Source organism: Octopus bimaculoides, chromosome 1 (assembly GCF_001194135.2).
Source record: "Octopus bimaculoides isolate UCB-OBI-ISO-001 chromosome 1, ASM119413v2, whole genome shotgun sequence".
Taxonomy (NCBI): Eukaryota; Metazoa; Mollusca; class Cephalopoda; order Octopoda; family Octopodidae; genus Octopus; species Octopus bimaculoides.
Window position 1 is genome coordinate 127,021,391 of NC_068981.1, and position 19,198 is coordinate 127,040,588.

The 19,198-nt window shown below is 38.7% G+C and overlaps 1 protein-coding gene across 2 annotated transcripts in view; it reads right to left on the reverse strand.

The window, feature by feature from the left end:
- Positions 1–25: 25 nt before the first annotated feature.
- The window catches only part of LOC106882195 (putative mediator of RNA polymerase II transcription subunit 26), a 30,636-nt gene continuing 11,463 nt past the window's right edge, over positions 26–19,198 (reverse strand). For both annotated transcript variants that reach the window (XM_014932785.2, XM_014932784.2), the window contains exons 2-4: positions 12,643–12,955; positions 8,159–8,241; positions 26–5,509 (exon numbers count right to left, since the gene is read on the reverse strand). In XM_014932785.2, the coding sequence (XP_014788271.1) occupies positions 348–5,509; positions 8,159–8,241; positions 12,643–12,932 (5,535 nt within the window). In that variant the 5' untranslated portion in view covers positions 12,933–12,955 and the 3' untranslated portion in view covers positions 26–347. The remainder of the gene's footprint in view (positions 5,510–8,158; positions 8,242–12,642; positions 12,956–19,198) is intronic.

A 19,198-nucleotide genomic window follows, 5' to 3' on the forward strand; every position in this document is an offset into this window, starting at 1 on the left:
TATATATATATATATATAGACACACACACACACATGTATGGTCATGTAATTTTAAATTCTAAATTTTAGATTGTTTCAAAATTTGTTTACTTTATTCAAAGATATTCTAACACTTAAAAGTTTATCTAGTTTCTCAGAATTTCATTTCATACTTGACATACAGTGTTGTTTCCTTTCAATTTCACAGATCAAACAATTTTATTTCAATTGGTCAAGACAAAGTAAAAAAATATTAAGAAACAGCTTTCTTCATCAAATTTTTTTGCTGTTGTAATTGCATTGTTTTCTGGGTGGTTGTTTTTTTTTTTTGTACAGAAAGAAATTTGCATTTAAAAGAGAAATAATATTTAAGATTCAGAAACAGAAGCATTGCTAGATTGTTGCTGTTGTTGATCACTTTGAAAAGTGTTTTCTGAAAAGGCCACTGACTGATTAGCATCAATTTTAGGTCGGGGTTTGACTGCATGACCTGCAACAACAGTATTACTACTAGTTACAATAGTCAAAGGTTTCGAAGAAGTAATTGCTTTGCCAGCAGTAGTTACAACAGAAGAATAATTAGAAGCAGAAGCTATGCCTAAACTTTGTCCAAAATTTGAAATACCCGTGGAACCATCTGCTGAGATACCTGCCAAAGATAGTTTCCGTAATTCAGCTTGCGTCCGCTGCCCTGAATCTATGTTCAGTAAAGCAGCAATAGTGTTTAGACGTGGACGAGTGGGTGCTGTTGATGTTGATACTGCTGCTGCTGCTGAAATGTGGCTGGCAGCAGTAGAACTGTGGCTTGTTGACTGAGTTAAGGCAGTACTGCTAGGAAGAGAAACACTACTCAAAGACAACTTGTGAAGATTAAGTTCTTGGGTGGGAAGTGATGGGAGTATTGATGCAGATGTTGCAGCTTCTGTTGCTGAAGACACTAGCATGTGCTGCAGTAAAGAGTTATTGGTTGCAACAGTGCTGACAACATCTGACTGCTGAGGTGTACTCATGGCACTACTTGAATTCTTCACAGAAGAAAATCCTAATAGCTTTTTATGAACTAACTGACTCTCTTTGCTGGTAGACTGAGAGATGGCAGCTCTAACTGCAGACAAAGAGGTGTTAACTAAATCTAACGTTTGTTTATCATCTTTCTCATTGAGTTTTCTTTGTGCATCAAATTGCTGCACAGATTGCATCGGTGTCTTTTGGAGGAGAAGTTGTGAAATTTGGTTGGTTGCCAGAGAGTTTACACCTGACTGCGGAGTAGTAATTGTATGTGTACTAGATACAATATTAGTTCCTGAATCAGTTGAAACAGTTTGTAAAGTATTCCAATTAACTCCAGAATTATAAGAAATGGATGAAGGCAATGACATTTCAGTCCCTTTAACAAATGCTACATTTGATTTATCAGTGACACCTGATGAAAGATGACTTATTGCATTGGCATCTTTTCGTCCAGCGATGGAAGTTAAAATCATTTGTGCTTTCTCAGCAATAGCAACTGAATAAGGTGGAGGAGGCTTTCCAATTATTGCTGACTTTGGCATCATATATGATTGTGTAACAGCAGGATCACCTATTGACCCTGCATGGGATTGGGAGAAACCCACTGGAACAGATGATTGGACTTTTGGGACACTGGAGTATTGCTGGGCAAGGGATACAATGTCTCCTTCTGAATGTTGAGAAAAACGTTCTTGGTTCTGAAGTGATGACAATTCTCTGGATTGTATTAAAGATGACAATGTTTGCTTTTCTTGTTGTGTCAGACTACTAAGGTCAAATGATCGCACCATAGACGACAATGTCAAACGTTCCCGAGTGGATGAAGGCGAAGGTTCATTTGCCTCAGATGCATTTTGATGAGGCACTTGTTTAGAGCTAGTTAAATTATTAACACCCTGAACCATAGAGCTTAGAGTGAATCGCTCTTGCTGAGCAACAGAAGTTTCACCACTGGTTTGCAATAAGTTCTGAGATAAAGTTCTGCTTTGTGGAGTTAGTAAAGTACCACCTTGACTGAGTGAAGTTGCTGTGGCGGTGGCACCACTGGAAGATTGACCAGACACAGCGACACTTCTTAACTGGTTTGCATTCAATTCCATAATTGTCTGTGATGATAAATCTACTTCGCTACCGCTCGTTAGAGAAGACTTTCGGGTCAAAATTGGTCCTGACGATCCCGTTTGTGGAGTGGTGGCCTGTGTAAAAATGGAAAGTTTGTAATCTGGTGAGGAAATCTTATTTTGAGAAATTCCAAGAGTTTGTGCAGTGAGTACATCATCCTTGCGCAGAAGTGAAGATTGCTGTGTGCCAGCTGGAGGAGACTGTGATATAGAGGTGACAGGTGACAGGGCAATATTAGAAGGATTAGTTGAAGGAACATGGCTTCTTGAAGATAACTGATTGTGAAGAGTAGCAGCGTTAACCTGAGCAATATTTTGAGCTGAGCTGATAGGAATCTGAGTGTTGTGAAACAGAGTTTGGGTGGTGGGAGACTGAGTTGGCTGCGATTGAGATGTAAGCAATTGGTTAGCCTGTGTGGTCAGAGAAAGGGATTTTAATAACTGGGGGTGATTTGCTTGGTTTGCACGGGCTTTGGCTGCCTGAAAATACTGGCTAAGGCTGGCTCGGTTCATTTGTGACAAAGCTGCTTGTAAAGCTGAAGGAGCTCCTCTTGGCTTTGCTAACTGAACTGAGGCTGTGGCACTCAGCTGCAACTTACTAGTGGGCTCTTGAGATGGTGACTGACTAACAGCTTGCTGGGGGATTGTCTGACCCATTAAGGCCTGTGGAGATGATTGACTAATGACAGCCTGGGGTGAAGCCTGACTAGATGGAGTCTGTGGAGATGCTTGACCTACTGATGCTTGTGGGGAGGGTTGGCTAAGGACTGACTGTGGGGAGGCCTGGCTTACTTGTGACTGGGGTGAACTTTGCCCTATTGGGGTTTGGTTTCCTATCTGAGCTTGCTGCTGTTGCTGTTGTTGTTGTTGTTGTTGCTGCTGTTGTTGTTGTTGAAGAACTAACTGCTGAAGCTGTTGCAACTGCTGCTGCTGCTGCTGTTGCTGTAGCTGCTGTTGCTGCATTTGTTGTTGCTGTAGCTGCTGCTGTTGTAATTGCTGCAGTTGCTGCTGTTGTAGTGCCAGCTTCTGAGATGCTGCTTGATTTGCAAGCTGCTGGGCAACACGTTGCGGAGAGACAAACTGTCGTGTTTTCTGTTGTTTGATCAGTTGAGTAAGCTGTTGCGTTATCTGCTGCTGCATCACACTTTGCGACTGCTGCACACTGGACACCGGCTGACCAGCAACTTGAGATGTTTGTTGCTGCTGCTGCTGTTGTTGTTGTAATTGTTGTTGTAGCTGTTGTTGTTGCAGTTGTTGCTGCAATTGTTGTTGCTGTTGCAGTTGTTGTAGCTGCTGTAATTGATGTTGCTGCTGTTGTTGCTGCTGCTGTTGTTGCTGCTGCTGTTGTTGCTGTTGCTGCGACATTTGCTGCTGCGCTAAACTGAGTTTCAACTGTTGCTGACTGACAGTTTGTTGTTGATTTAAAGCTTGTATTAACTGTTGCTGCTGCTGTTGTTGCAATTGCTGCTGCTGTTGTTGCTGTTGTTGTTGTTGCTGTAATTGCTGCTGTTGCTGCAATTGCTGTTCCAATGAGGTCTGAGCCTGTAACTGGGAAGCCTGTATCACTTGTTGTGATGTCACTTGGGATCTTTGCTGCTGCTGCTGCTGCTGTTGCATTTGTTGCTGCTGCTGCTGTTGTTGTTGTTGTTGCTGTTGTTGTTGTTGTTGTTGAAGCAACTGGTTTATCTGCTGCTGAGTAGCCTGAGATAGTTGCTGTGGAGCAGACTGAGCCTTCTGTTGCAGCAGTCCCTGGCTAAGCTGGGCTTGTAGAGAACTAAAACTAGGCTGACTAGCTGCAGGTGATGCAGCATATGGAGAAGTTGGGGGAGCCCTTGGCTTACCTGAGGCTACATGTTTAGATTTGTCTGAACTTAACTTTGGTTTGCCTGAAGCAGCCTGGCGGGGTTTAGTAATCAAACCAGTCTGGGGTAGATTCTGTTGGACTACCCGGTGTGCAGAAGCCGTCTGAGCCATTGGATTGGACTGGAGTGTAATTGGAGACAGAGCACCAGTTTGTAAAGGTGACGGAGCAGTTGAAGACAGTGGAGACTGGGCAGCAGTAGGGGATGGGACAGGTTGATTCATTGGGGACAGGGCCGGCTGCTGTAAAGGGGACATTGAGATTTGTGTCATGGGAGAATGTGTGTGCTGACTCATAGGGGACTGAGTGTGTTGACTCATTGGAGAGTGAATAGTTTGACTGATAGGTGACTGGGCAATAGGAGACATAACAGGATGAGCTATGGGTGATTGGACAGGTTTTGCCATGGGTGAATGAACAGGTTGAGGCATGGGTGAATGAACAGGCTGTGCCATAGGGGACTGTATGGATTGGATCAAAGGTGAGTGGGCAGGATGCATCATTGGTGATTGGACAGGTTGGTTCAAAGGTGACTGAGCAGGAGATTGTACAGGTTGAGCCATAGGAGAATTAGCAAGATAGGATTGAGCTGCTCTGACCACAGAAGGCTGTTGTGCAACCTGGGCAGACTGATGAGAGAAGAGGGAAATGCTAGATCGTGAAATACCTGCCACCGAATGAGCTGATTGAGTATTGCTGGCAAAGTGTGAAGCCTGAGTAGATACTGCAAGTGCAGTGGCAGAAAGAGGAGAGCTGGCAGGTGCACCAATAGGAGAAGTAGGAGCCAAAGTGGTGCTGGTGGTAGTAGTAATGCTGGTGGTAGTAGTAGTAGTAGAAGTAGTAGTAGTAGTAGTAGTGCTGTTACAGCTAGCATTAGCTGTAGTGGTACCAGATAGTGATTGTGGCACATTTTGTGGAAGAGAAACCCTTGGTTTATTAAAAAGAGTTATATTAGAGGGGTAAGAGCTTACCATTGGTTCAGTCATGAGAGCTTGGGTTAGAGGTGTGTACTTCGAGGGGCTGACGACAGCAGTGGTCATGGCTATAGACAAACCAGTGGATGACCCACTTGTCTTGATGGGGCTTTCCACTGATTCTGCTTGAGTCACTTCGGTCGCATTGAACTCAGCATCGCTTGGAAGTATGCTTTGAGGAACTTTAGTAACAGTGGATGTAGTCTGTGCAGCATTTTTCTCTGCACTCTGACCAGTTTGAGATTTGGGACTGGATAATGTACGAGGAGACGAGGAGGTGGAACGTAAAGGTGGAGTGTATTTAGAACTCAAGAGACGATTGTGTGAGCTCTTTGCTCCAACAGATCGAGGTGTACCTGGTGGTGTTATAGAAGGTGCATACTTTTCAGCAGACATTGGCGTTCGAGGTGATGAGAAAAAACGTCCACCTGCTGATCCTCGAGCAGACTTTGGGGTACCTTTCTTTCGCTGGTCCTTTGTAGCTTCAGTGGCTTTCCTTTGTCGATTAAGATCGTCAAGTACTTTATCCATTCTGGCAACTCTCTTTTTGCCTTTTGATGAACCTGGATTGAGAAAAAAAATACCCATGAGAAAATGATAAAGACAAAAAATATAATACAATTTATTTTTCTATTTTATTGTCAAGATATTCCAGAGATGAATGCTCACCACCTAATAAACTGAAAAAATTCTGAGCAATGTCCACAACCATTTGTTCTATTCTGCATGTATCACTACTAAACACTCCAACCTTACAGACTACATATCAAAGTTTTCTTATGGTCACAATACATCCTAAAATCACCTTAGTATGACTAAATACAGAACGAGATCATAGCATAGGTGAGACCATTTCATATATTCAATGTATTTGGTTAATAATCTGCTTTCCAGACCATTATATTTATATTGCTGAGACTGTACGCCTTCACTTAAATTTTTCTTTTTGCTGCTACTTTGGATCTATAATGCCATGCGAGTGCAGGTGCAATAGTTTATTTGTTGAAGAAACTGTTTTTCTATTTGGATGTCTTTCCTACTACTAACCACAAATATCAGGTGAGTGTTAAAAGTATATTTTTAGCAGTCAGGGAAACCAGAGCAAGGAATTAAGTATCATAGTTGTTGTTGTTGCTGGCACTCCGTCACTTACGACGCCGAGGGTTCCAGTTGACCCGATCAACGGAACAGCCTGCTCGTGAAATTAACGTGCAAGTGGCTGAGCACTCCACAGACACGTGTACCCTTAACGTAGTTCTCGGGGATATTCAGTGTGACACAGTGTGACAAGGCTGACCCTTTGAATTACAGGCACAACAGAAACAGGAAGTAAGAGTGAGAGAAAGTTGTGGTGAAAGAGTACAGCAGGGTTCCCGACCATCCCCTGCCGGAGCCTCGTGGAGCTTTTAGGTGTTTTCGCTCAATAAACACTCACAACGCCTAGTCTGGGAATCGAAACCGCGATCCTATGCCCGCGAGTCCGCTGCCCTAACCACTGGGCCATTGCACCTCCACGTATCATAGTTAAGAACACAACAAAATGACAATAGAAAGATTTGAACCTCTGCCATGTAGTTAGAAGATCAACACGAACTTCTCAGCCACTGTGCTTCATATTCTACAAGAAGAAAAATCTACTTTTCCCTGTAAGGACCAACTATACAGTCAAAAGCCTCAATAAAATTAAGAGTTTATTTATCAGAAATATAGCGCAAGCAAACCAAAAACTCTGTTATCAGTGGTGACAGTTTTAATAATATGCAGCTAAGGATTACATCAATCTCTAATACTCAAGAAACCTATCATAACATAGCGTTCATTATATGTGACAATAACAGATAATAAGATATCTATCACAGTTCTATCATAGCTGAGGGTTGGCGACAGGAAGGGCATTCAAGCTGTAAAAAATTTGCCTCAACAAATTTTGTCCACCCCATACAGGTATTGAGAAGTGGATGTTGAACAATGATAATGGTGATGATGATAACCAGATTTTATTGATATGCTCATGCAATGGAAAAAGTAAAATAGTCTGCCTTAATCTCCCCAGTGACTTAGTGGTGACAGAGAGAGAATCCATACAGTCAGTTTGACTGCTAAAGAATGAAACTTACCAAAACAACCAACATAAGTATATATTTTTTTAAACAACCGAATTAAAATTGACTCCTAAGCAATGAAGTGATTTCCTGTAACCTTTCCTTTATTTCATATCGAATATCTCACGTAAAATACACCATTTCGAGCATGGTCGTTGTCAGTACCTCCTGACTGGCCTTTGTGCCGGTGGCACGTAAAAGCACCCACTATACTCTCTGAGTTGTTGGCGTTAGGAAGGGCATCCAGTTGTAGAAACTCTGCCAAATCAGATTGGAGCCTGGTGTAGCCATCTAGTTCACCAGTCCTCAGTCAAATCATCCAACCCATGCTAGCATGGAAAGCGGACGTTAAACGATGATGATGATGATGATCTAGTACAGGCCCGGTCAACTCGAATTACATTGTGGACCACTTTAATCACAGAAAGTTTTTTGAGGGCCGCTTATATACTGACAGAATTGAAAGCATTTTGCTTTCTCAAGCTATTATTACAATAATGAATGAATGATCGTTGATTCAACACGAAATATCGTTGCAAAAACAGTATCTTTCTTTTTTACATTCCATTACAATCTTTAATCTTTGATAAAATTTTTAAAATGCTTGCTTAAATAAACCCATTTCAAGAAGGTATCAAGTGGGCCACAATATAAAAGTCTGCGGGCTGCATGCAGGCTTCAGGTTGGCCAGCCCTGATCTAGTATGTAGTCTTAACATTTAATTGAACTAATGTATGTAAAGCAGGCATGCATGGATAACCAGTTTCAAAAAGTGAACTGCATGAGAAATAACTCATCATCAGACAGACTTCACTACTAAAATAATTCAAGGTAATTATTTTGTTAGACATTGCTTTCAGAAATTCCCGCTGGCTGCAGGTTGCCTATGTCTGAGGTAAAGTGTCCTGCCTAGAGACATGACAAAAAAATTTATAGCAGATACCAGTACATTATACATAATTTCATCTCAACATTTAATGGATATTTCACTCCAATATCAAATAAGATATTAACAATGAGCCTAACAATATGGGAATCTCTCCCACTGCAACAAATATTCAACAACTAAACAGATTGGAATGACATATATATATATATATATACACATACCAGGTGTTTTTCTAGGAGTTAGTTTAGTGGTAGATTGCTCTAGGCTGCCATCATCAAAATCAAATTCTGTAGGTTGTGGCACCCTGAAAAAAATAAAAAGTAAGCAAACAAAACCTTTATTAAGGAAAATATTCTTTACATCTTCAGTAACGAACAATGGCAAATTTGAGAAATTTCCATGTTTATTTATTTTGTTAGTTTGGCAATTATACATGAGAAAAAAAAAATTTTTTTTCATTCCTTGTAGGAAACATGCAATTATATTACATCAAGCTGCATTCCTAAACAAGGTACATAACTCTGCTTGCTCCAGTTCAACTCCTATATCAGTTGGGTGGTTAACAGTAAGAAAAAGCATCCAGCTGTAAAAAAACAAAAAAGACAACGGAAAAAAGAAAAAAAAAACCTATTTCTCTAACAACTAAACCAACCTACCATACAAGGATAGAAATAATGTGGTTCTATTGTTTCCATCCTTGTAAAAGAAAATGTTTCTCCTTTCTAATATCACATCCAATTCTAAGTTACAATTTCTTGGAAAAAAAAAAAATTATTGCCAATTTTGATACATAAATAATGAGTATCAAGAGTAAAACTTGCTTGACCCCTTCATTTTCTTTCAAAATTGTACTGAAAAGAATGAGAGGAAACAATATGTTCCACCATTATACAACAGTTTGTTAGCAGCAGCTTCTTAGTGTAAACTTTATTTACAAAGCAGGGACCTCTCTGGCCTTTATATCATGTAGCACAAAAAATAAATATTTAGGCACAGGAGTGGCTGTGTGGTAAGTAGCTTGCTTACCAACCACATGGTTCCGGGTTCATTCTCACTTCATGGCACCTTGGGCAAGTGTCTTCTACTATAGCCTCGGGCCGACCAAAGCCTTGTGAGTGGATTTGGTAGACGGAAACTGAAAGAAGCCCGTCGTATATATGTATGTGTGGTATGTGTGTCTGTGTCCTCCTAACATCGCTTGACAACCGATGGTGGTGTGTTTAGGTCCCCGTAACTTAGCGGTTCGGCAAAAGAGACCGATTGAATAAGTACTAGGCAGCCAAAGAATAAGTCCTGGGGTCGATTTGCTTGACTAAAAGGTGGTGCTCCAGCATGGCCGCAGTCAAATGGCTGAAATAAGTGAAAGAGTAAAGTGTATTCAAGAGTCAATGCTTAGCTCTACTTTCAGAGAGTTAAGCAAATAATAAATATATCTTCCATGTATATAAGAGGAGTCCATTTCAAATAATAATTCCAGATGACCTATTCCTGACAAGTGGGTCAACATGTGCACAGCAATGTCACCTAAAGTGGACTGAAGATTCTAGCCATTATCATCAACATCAATTTTCAATGTCCATTTTTTCATCTGTCAAACTATGTGACCATTGCCAGTTTCATGTGCCAATATACCCTTCGAACTTTGGGCCTCACAGAGGCAGTGAAAAGTGACAGACCTTTGGCAACATACCATGCTTGAGTTGTAGCCAATGCCGGTGTTTCTTAACTGGCACACATGCTGGTGGCACATAAAAAGCACCCACTACGCCAACATGGAAAGCAGGTGCTAAATGATGATGATGATGGCATGTGTTAGATGAAACTTTCTGAAAGTAGATTTCTGACAGCCAGATGCTCTTCCCGTCACCAAACCTTACCTGTTTTCCAAGTTAGATATTTTCCTACCACTGAACCTCACATATTAAAGCAACAAAGCCACTGAAACTACAGGGTGCCTGCTTACTAGAGAATGTAAATAAAAGACTCTTTTGCTCAAATGGTGTTAATGAGGAAACATGGGAACATTCACATGCACATAAACATATCCACATGCATGCATGTGCGTAACAGGTTTCTTTTCAGTTTCCATCTGCCAATTCTATTCACAAGGTATAGGTCAGCTCAAAGCTGACATGGATGACACTGACCTGAGATGTAATGCAGGAGGATTGAACCCAAGACCACATGGTTACAAAGCAAACTCTGCAACCATACAACCATACAAGTTACTATATATTTTACTCACACGCCAATGCTAATACTAAAATTTACTTCAGTTATTAGCGACAGAAGTAGCCTTTGTCATGAATGCTAATTAGGCAGTTCAAACTAATTTGATGTTGTTTTGAATGCTATAGATGACAAATGCTAAAAAGATTTCATCAGTACCAGCAGGTAGCATGACTGTATTACGTAATTTCACAAGATGATTTCTTGGGAAATTTACTGTAGTCTACAGCGTTCAAGACAATACATCCATGATAGGTGGGACATGCTCATTACTCATGATCATCATCATTTAGCATCAACTTTCCATGCTGTCATGGGCTAGATGGTTTGGTTGGAACTGATAAGCTGGAGAGCTGCAAAAGGCTCCAGTCTGTTTTGGCTCAGTTTCTACGGATGGAAGCCCTAATGCCAACCATTCCATAGAGTGTACTGGATGTCTTACACATGTCACCAGCACAGGTACCTTTTATGAGTCACTGGCACAGGTGCCTTTTTTACATTACCAATATGGGTGCCTTTTATACATCACCAGCGCAGGTGGGCTTCAGTCAGATTTTTGTGACTGTTTAGCCAGTGTTAAAATATAACAATTCAACTGATTTTTGATATGGTACTCTGTGTTGCTGATGAACTGTAAGCTATGGTGAAATCACATGACACATCATTATCATCCACAAGTACTGACAAAGTTTCATCAACCAATATAATCTATGCTTTTTAACATTCGTCATTTACACAAGATCATTTCTTGGGACATTTACCACAGTTTATAGCATTCTAGACAACACATCTGAGTTAGGTTAGATGTGCTAATTATTACTTACTATAATTAAGGCAGTGAGCTGGCAGAATCCTTAACACATCAAGCAAAATGCTTAGCAGCATTTCGTCTGTCCTTATGCTCTGAGTTAAAATTTTGCCAAGGTCAACTTTACCTTTCATCCTTTTCGGGGGTCAGTAAAATAAGTACCAGTCAAGCACTGGGGGTTGATGTAATTGATTTACAAGGTGGTATCAAAAAGTTCCCAGGCTAGTTCTGTAGCACACCAAAAGATGGCAACACATGGTTGTGTGCACAGTGAGAGCTAGCAATGGCCTTCATGGGACAGTGCACCAAGTGACATCGCTGTGCTTGCTTCTCAAGTTTTTAAATTTGTGTTTTGTGATCATGTGTATGCTGTAGTCTGCGATTTTGTCAGAGACAGGAAGTTGGAACAAAGAGCCAATGTGAAATTTTGCATTAATCTTAGCAAGTCTGCTACATAGACATTGAGCATGCTTCAGCAAGCTTATGGCAAAAATGCAATGGCTCATATGTAATGTTTTGAGTGGGACAGGCACTTTAAGAGCCAAAGAGCATCTCTGGAAGATAATAATCTGAAAGACCTGCAACGAGCATCACTCCTGGAAATGTGGAGAAAATTCATCAGCTTGTGCATGAGGATCATCAGAGAGCAATCAATGACATTGCTGAGGTAGTTGATCTGTCGTATGGGTCAGTAAATGCAATCCTAATATCTGTATTGAACATGCAGATAGACAGACGATCTTCACAAAAGTTTTGTAAAGAGAGTTGAATATGCTTTGCTGAGGAGATCTAATACCAGTGAAACATGTCTGTTGCTTTCACCAGTCGGCTTTAGTAACAAAATGTATTGCCATCTGCATTCGGGATCACATGTAAAATCAAGTCACATGAAGCAAACTTAACCACAGCCATAACTGTGCCTGCCATATAAACATTGTAAAATAATTTATTATAATGTTTTACCACTTCTACCAACTCACTATGCTATTTAATTTTACAATAAAAATAAAGTGAAATAAAATTTAAAAAGACAGCATAAGTCCACTACCAACCAACTGAATAGCAAAAGTCTGAAATTCAAGGAAACTAGTGATTGTCTGTGTTGGTGACAATTAGTCTGCAGGCGAGTTCTTGAAAGAGTTTGATAATTTCAATTGCTGTAAGGAATAAATTCCCAGATGAAACCATTCTGGAATTTACTTCAACTTAATCTGAGAAAGAGTCAATGAGGAAGTCTCTATGCCAGCCAGTAAAGGAACCTTTACACAATCACAGCTTTTAGAAATAAGAAATCATCATCATCATTATTAAACATGTTTTCCATACTGGTATGGTTGTATGATTTAACAAGAGATGGTAAGCCAGAGGATTGTGCCAAGCTCCAATGTCTGCTTTGGCATGGTTTCAACCGCTGGAACATTTCCTAATGCCAACCACTTTACAGAGTGTATGATGTTTTTTTACATAGCATTAGCACTAGGAAATCTACTTCAAATTACATGCCCATCTTAAAGAAAGGAAAAGAAAAGGAGAGGATGGTCACAGTTGGATAACCTTTGCTCATAAGTCTGCACAATCAGGCCTGACCTGGAGCTCAACAACAACTACTTACCTGATCCTACAAACACACACATATATACATTCATGCAGTAAAACTATCTTGCTTACTTTTTTTCCTCTTTGTGTTCTTCTATTTTCTGTTCCACAACTAACTTCTGTTCTATGTCCATATCTTCATCCTCTTTCTCCACCTCAGGTGGCCTGCGACCAGGACATTTCCATTTAAGAACTGGTAAGCCACCATTGTCCAGTTTCTCAAACATTTCAGCAACTTGATCCGGATAAGGGATCCAGAGGCCCTGGAAGACATTATTTGCATTGTATTTCTCATCGTCACTCACATCAACATCAATAATGTCTTCTTCGTCCTCTACACGAGAACTCATTTTCCTCACCATCTGGGAAGATTTGGGGGAATTAGCTAAAAAGAATAAAAAGAAAAAGAAAATAAACAATAGTAAAATTCTAAGAGGACATTTCTGTGTATTTAAAACATTCATTTTGTTTCTTTTTACATTTAACAAATTAGTTTTAAGGTTAAGAATGTTGGAATACTATATTCACATTCTTCGCAGAGCATTGTGATCTGCCTTAAGGCAAAGCATGTAACTCAGCTTGCCTCAATTTGTTACTCTTAATTCACTGACAATAAGTTAGCGAATCATCATCATCATCATCGTCATTTAACGTCCGCTTTCCATGCTAGCATGGGTTGGACGATTTAACAGAGGACTGGTGAAACCAGATGGCTACACCAGGCTCCAATCTGATTTGGCAGAGTTTCTACAGCTGGATGCCCTTCCTAACGCCAACTACTCCGAGAGTGTAGTGGGTGCTTTTACGTGCCACCGGCCCGAAGGCCAGTCAGGCGGTACTGGCAATGGCCATGCTCAAAATGGTGTATTTTACGTGCCACCTGCACAGGAACCAGTTCGGCAGCACTGGCAATGATCTCACTCGAATGTCTTTACACGTGCCAGAAAAAGATATCCACTACAAAAATAATTTCATCAATGATATACAAATAATATTCAAATAAGAATAAAATATTCCATTCCCACTTTAGTATAGATCAACAAAGGTAAAATTCAGTGCAAAAAAAAAGAAAAGAAAAAAAATCTTAAATCTTTTTTATCATCTATCTTTTATTTGTTTCAGTTATTGGACAGCAGCCATACAAGGACACCACCTTTCAAGGCAGTTTTTAGTCAATCAGTCTCTTTTGTGAAACTGATAAATTACAGGGACATAAACAAACCAACACCATTTATCTATCAGTTGGGGGACAGACAACAAAGACAGACATACATAGGTATGTACATACACACTCACAGATATGTACACATGCACACATATATATATTATATGACAGGCTTTTTCAGATTCCATCTAGCAAATCCATACGCAAGACCTTGGTTGGCTAGGAGCTACAGTAGAAAAAACTTGCACTGAACCTATGTATGTTGAAAAATTCTATAAATTCAAACATTTGTTCAGTTGTTTGGATATTACTTATAGCTTGGATATAGGACTGATAATGGCAGCTAGATTATAAATAAATACAAAAAAGAAAAGAAAAGAAAAACATACTACAAGACACATTCCTGCTTGTGAGATATTGTTACGATCAGACAAATTAATAATGTAAGAAAAAGGGGTAAACTTCTGATTGTAACAACAAAGTGTTCAAACAGGGAAGTAAATGTTCATATATGGAGATTGGTCTAGGGGTATGATTTTCGCTTGGGTTGCGAGAGGTCCCGGGTTCGTATCCCGGACGAGCCCCCAATTTGTTACGATCAGACAAATTAATAATGTAAGAAAAAGGGGTAAACTTCTGATCGTAACAATATTTTAACCATGCCTAATACTGCCTTGATCCAATCACCTCTTTCTTGAGAAGGAACATTTGTATAGAAATTAGTTCAAAGCAAATTCAAAGTTATTCCCTGTTTTCCAAAATTTGCACCCAAAAGAAAACCTGTTCAGTAGCTAGAGAATATAATACTAAAACCAGAACTTGATAGCTGACAGAATAGTCAATTACTACAGCAGGTATGGCTATGTGAATAAGACATATAATTTCACAATCATATTGTTCTCATCAAGCTTTTCAATTTTGCATTAGAATGAACTCTCAAAATCATTTTCAAAGACCTACTGGAAATCTAATTTCTAATCTATGATATAGAAATGGGCCAAAGTGCTAGAAAGTCATAGTGAAAACAAATTTCTTTATGGTGTTTAGCTACAAACTAGATCTGATCAAACAGATGTCCTAGTTGTGACCATCCAATTTTTTGCGTGTCAAGGATTACACAGTTGAATGTATCATTCAATACTGAAATCTATGGAGATATGAAGGGAGAATTGACTGCTATTTCTACCAAATCAAATGCCTGCATAAAGGCTCCCTTGTTGGCTACTACAGATAGTAAAAATAAAGTTGTCATTAGTAAATCTTTAAACAAAGTTTGGCAAGTAAACTTTCAAACTACCTGAGTATTCTAGGTCAACCGTTACATAGCAATAAACCCAAGGTTGGGAGCTACTAATAAAATGACTTGGAAATACTACACTGCAGATCCATGCCATAACATAAAAAAACGATGATTTAACTCTTTAGCATTTTAACCAGCCATATCTGCCCAAATAATCTGGTCTTGTGTTCAAACTTCCCTGATCTGTATCTCACTCTTACCTAAAATGTCATTCTAAAAAGTGTAATCACATCATCGAAATTTTGAAACGATAAAATGATACATGATTAACTCAAAACAATGTGGATAAATAAGAATTATATTTGATAGAATAATATGAATTTAGAAGGGTTAACTTTTTAGCATTTGGATTTCTGTCAAATGTAATGCTTATTTATTCAGTTTTGAATTTACCCTGCATTATCTTGTAGCCTTGAGATTTCATGATGTGATTATTTATTTCTTAGACTGACATTATAGTGTAGGTGTGAGAGGCTGAACCTGGCCAGTTTGAACATAAAACAGGTAGAATATTTTGGCTGGATATGGCCAGTTTAAATGCAAAAGGGTTAAACAATGATAATAATGACCAACAGACATACCAACTAAATATTCCTTCAAAAAATGTCAACTATCTTTAAATCTCAAGATGAACTGTTTGACAGCTAAACTATTAAAGTAAAGTCACACAATTAAAGCTTAATGCTACTATCTTCAATGTGAGAATCACATCTTTTAAACTCCTAACCCTATTTGCTAATGAGCTAAGACATATTTCAGGTATCCTATCTAAAACTTTTGATTAATTAGTTTTAATTACTAGAGTTGGCACCAAGATTGAAGGTCATCATTTAATTTATATACATTTTGTTGTATCTTGGGAGACACTGGTTCAATTTCACTTCTTTATTTGTCAATTGATTAGCTACTTAACCAATAAACTAATTGATTGTTTGATTAAATATTTGATTAATCAATCAATCAAGCTGTGTTAGCCAAAGTCCATTTGTCACCATTCATGACTTCCTGAATGACATGCCCTGTCTACTCCCTGTCAAGCTTCTGCATACGATTCTGAAATCTTTTTAAATGTTGCAGAAATCTTTATCTTTTGGAAAAATAATTGCTAAGACCATGCATTATTTTTGTAGTCTTAATACTTAACTCAAAATGCATTACAGAAAAAACAGGATGGCTACTGTTAAAAAAGAAAAAAAAATAGTTAATGCAATAGTTGTATTCAAAGCTATGAATCTTGGTAATTTAATTTTTATCACAAACATTTTATACTGAAATTTTAACTGTTTCCCACATTGGAACATCTAGTTATCTTTAATGATGACTTGTGCAGCGACTTGCTCAAAGTGGAAAAGTGTTGCACATCATCAACCTCTCTCTCTCTCTCATCACTGATCATCTTCAATCCAGTGGCAAGACCAGGTCAAGATAGCAGAGAATGGAGATAGGAGCAGTAGATGACCACGATGTCTTATATGCCCCATCTGGCTCTCTGTACTGCAGCCGCTTTCCTCTCTGTTGAACCATGAAGGTTTCTTCCACAGTCTGCTGGATCTAGTCTTCACATGCATAAGTAGGAAAGTGACTAAAAACCGAACACTACAGGAGGGATGATTCAGTTTCAAAAACTGACTATGATCATTAATGTCACTCACAGAGCTAAAAGCCTCCTCAGATAAGACATGATTGTTACTTCCCATTTTCCATTCCTTATAAATCTGAATTAATGAACAAATTGGAAGAAGTGGTAAAGAGATGAAGGATATCAAGGGTGTGTGTGTGTGTGTGTGCACACGCACACACACACGTGTATACAATCACTCAGCATGTTTTGTGCTAAAATTCTGTTCAGCCAAAAGTGACTTGAGTATTCAATAGCAACCTATAGAAGGCATGTTGATCCACTATGTATAAAATAAGGAGTCAACAATGGATTCTGCACAATGGTTACAGTTGTCAGATAAATTTAATCATCACGTTCAGGGCAAAAAAAAAAAGCAACACTAAAGAATAATGTCACATAACCCATCAGATCATTTGAACTCACTTGTTGACCTTGTAGTCAGCATTGTATCCAAGGCCAGGTTTGCAGTCAATCAAGCTCCACTTATCAGAGAATTTGAGCACAGAATTAAGAAACTAATAGTGTGTAATGAAATCATTGAGAATTAGGAAAAAGCTAATATTGTTAGGTACCAAGAATGTTATTTACAATTAGATTAGTCTAACAAAAGAGAAATCTTTTTATCAGAGTTATAATATGGCACCAACAGTGGAATAACCAGCAAATCTTCAACAGGTAGGCTAACATCTTATCAACTATACTAGGCTGAGATGCACATTATGAATGATGAGGATAAAGAGACCGAAATTGTCAGTCTGACAAAGCCTTGATTAGCTTGCTTCTGTTGAGGACACCACCAGAATTGACATCAGACAGAAGTAGACAAAAGGAAGCATATAACTAGACTGTCACACAACATGTCAACGTGATCTTCAGTCAGGTAGCAGAGGTCTAATATATGAGATCACAATTCTGTGAATTGCATCTAGTTGTCTGACTAACTCGCCCATTTTAGATCTGTTTAAAACTGACCATGAGTTTCATAACATTAATATTTCATATAGATAATCCAAAGAATGCATTAACCCTTAAGCAACCAGATTATTCTGTCAAATGCAATGCTTATTCACATTGCTTTGATTTAATCCTATATTATCTTATAGCTTTGAGATTTAAATGATGTGATGGTTTATTTTTAGAATGACATTGTAAGAGAAGTGTGAGAGGTCAGATCTGGTCAATTTGAACCCAAAACAGGCCAGATATGGCCAATTTAAATACTAGAGGGTTAAACAGATTTTTTTCATATTGAAAAGTACCATAAAAACCCATTTGCGCACCTGTGTAATTTACGCAGGTGATTTTCAGGATAAAATTTGTTAAAAAAAGCTTCTACTCATGTAAAATTTACACCCAAAAGTTTTCAGAATTGCTGATATGGCCAGGTGTAAAAGTTTTCAACTTAGCTGTATTTAGCATAATTTAACTTACTTAAGATTAGATTTTATTAAATTTTCTTTAAATAAAAACAATTTCTGTTTAACAGGTATCACATTAAAAGCTATTAAATTACGAAGTGTTTGTGTTGTTTATAATAAACTTTATTTTACATTTCTTGCCCACAAGAGATTATGTCCGATCTTTAGCATACTGTTGTATATCTTCTCAAATCACGATCACAGGAAAAGTTGTTGATAAGAATTATCAACAAAAACAAAGCTGATAATCAAACTGATTGTGTAAACAGAATTCTGATCAGTCGAATGCATCTTCTTGTCTCAAGCTCCGATTTTCTGCCTATTCTTCTCAGAACCTTTGATACATCAAACGCCAAAAAGTAGAAAAGTAGTTAACCATTTAATGGGTTTAGTAAATTTATACAGAAAAAGTAAGCATTATACCGTCCAGCATAAATAAAAATCAACTTCATTATATTTAAACCCTTATTTTTTGCTGTAAAAACCTATTCTGACATTAAATGAGTCAACTTCCAGTATGAATGTTTATGTATGTCTTTTTTCAACAAAAAAAATTTCTAAAAAAATTCTGTAAATGATCTACTCATGTAATTTACACACCCCTAAAGTTTATTTTTATTGTTTGCGAAAAAAAAGTGCATAAATTACATGAGTTTTTTACCATAGTTAAAAAAGGAACAGAATTTACAATCTGCTTTGAACATGAATGTGAGAGCTAAGATTTGAGTTTAAGCATGTTTGTTTGAGAAGGGTTACTGTATACCGGAGGCGCAATGGCCCAGTGGTTAGGGCAGTGGACTCACGGTTTCGATTCCCAGACCGGGCATTGTGAGTGTTTATTGAGAGAAAACACCTAAAGCTCCACGAGGCTCCGGCAGGGGATGGTGGCGAACCCTGCTGTACTCTTCCACCACAACTTTCTCTCACTCTTACTTCCTGTTTCTGTTGTGCCTGTAATTCAAGGCAGTGGACTCGCGGTTTCGATTCCCAGATCGGGCATTGTGAGTGTTTATTGAGAGAAAACACCTAAAGCTCCACGAGGCTCCAGCAGGGGATGGTGGCGAACCCTGCTGTACAACTTTCTCTCACTCTTACTTCCTGTTTCTGTTGTGCCTGTAATTCAA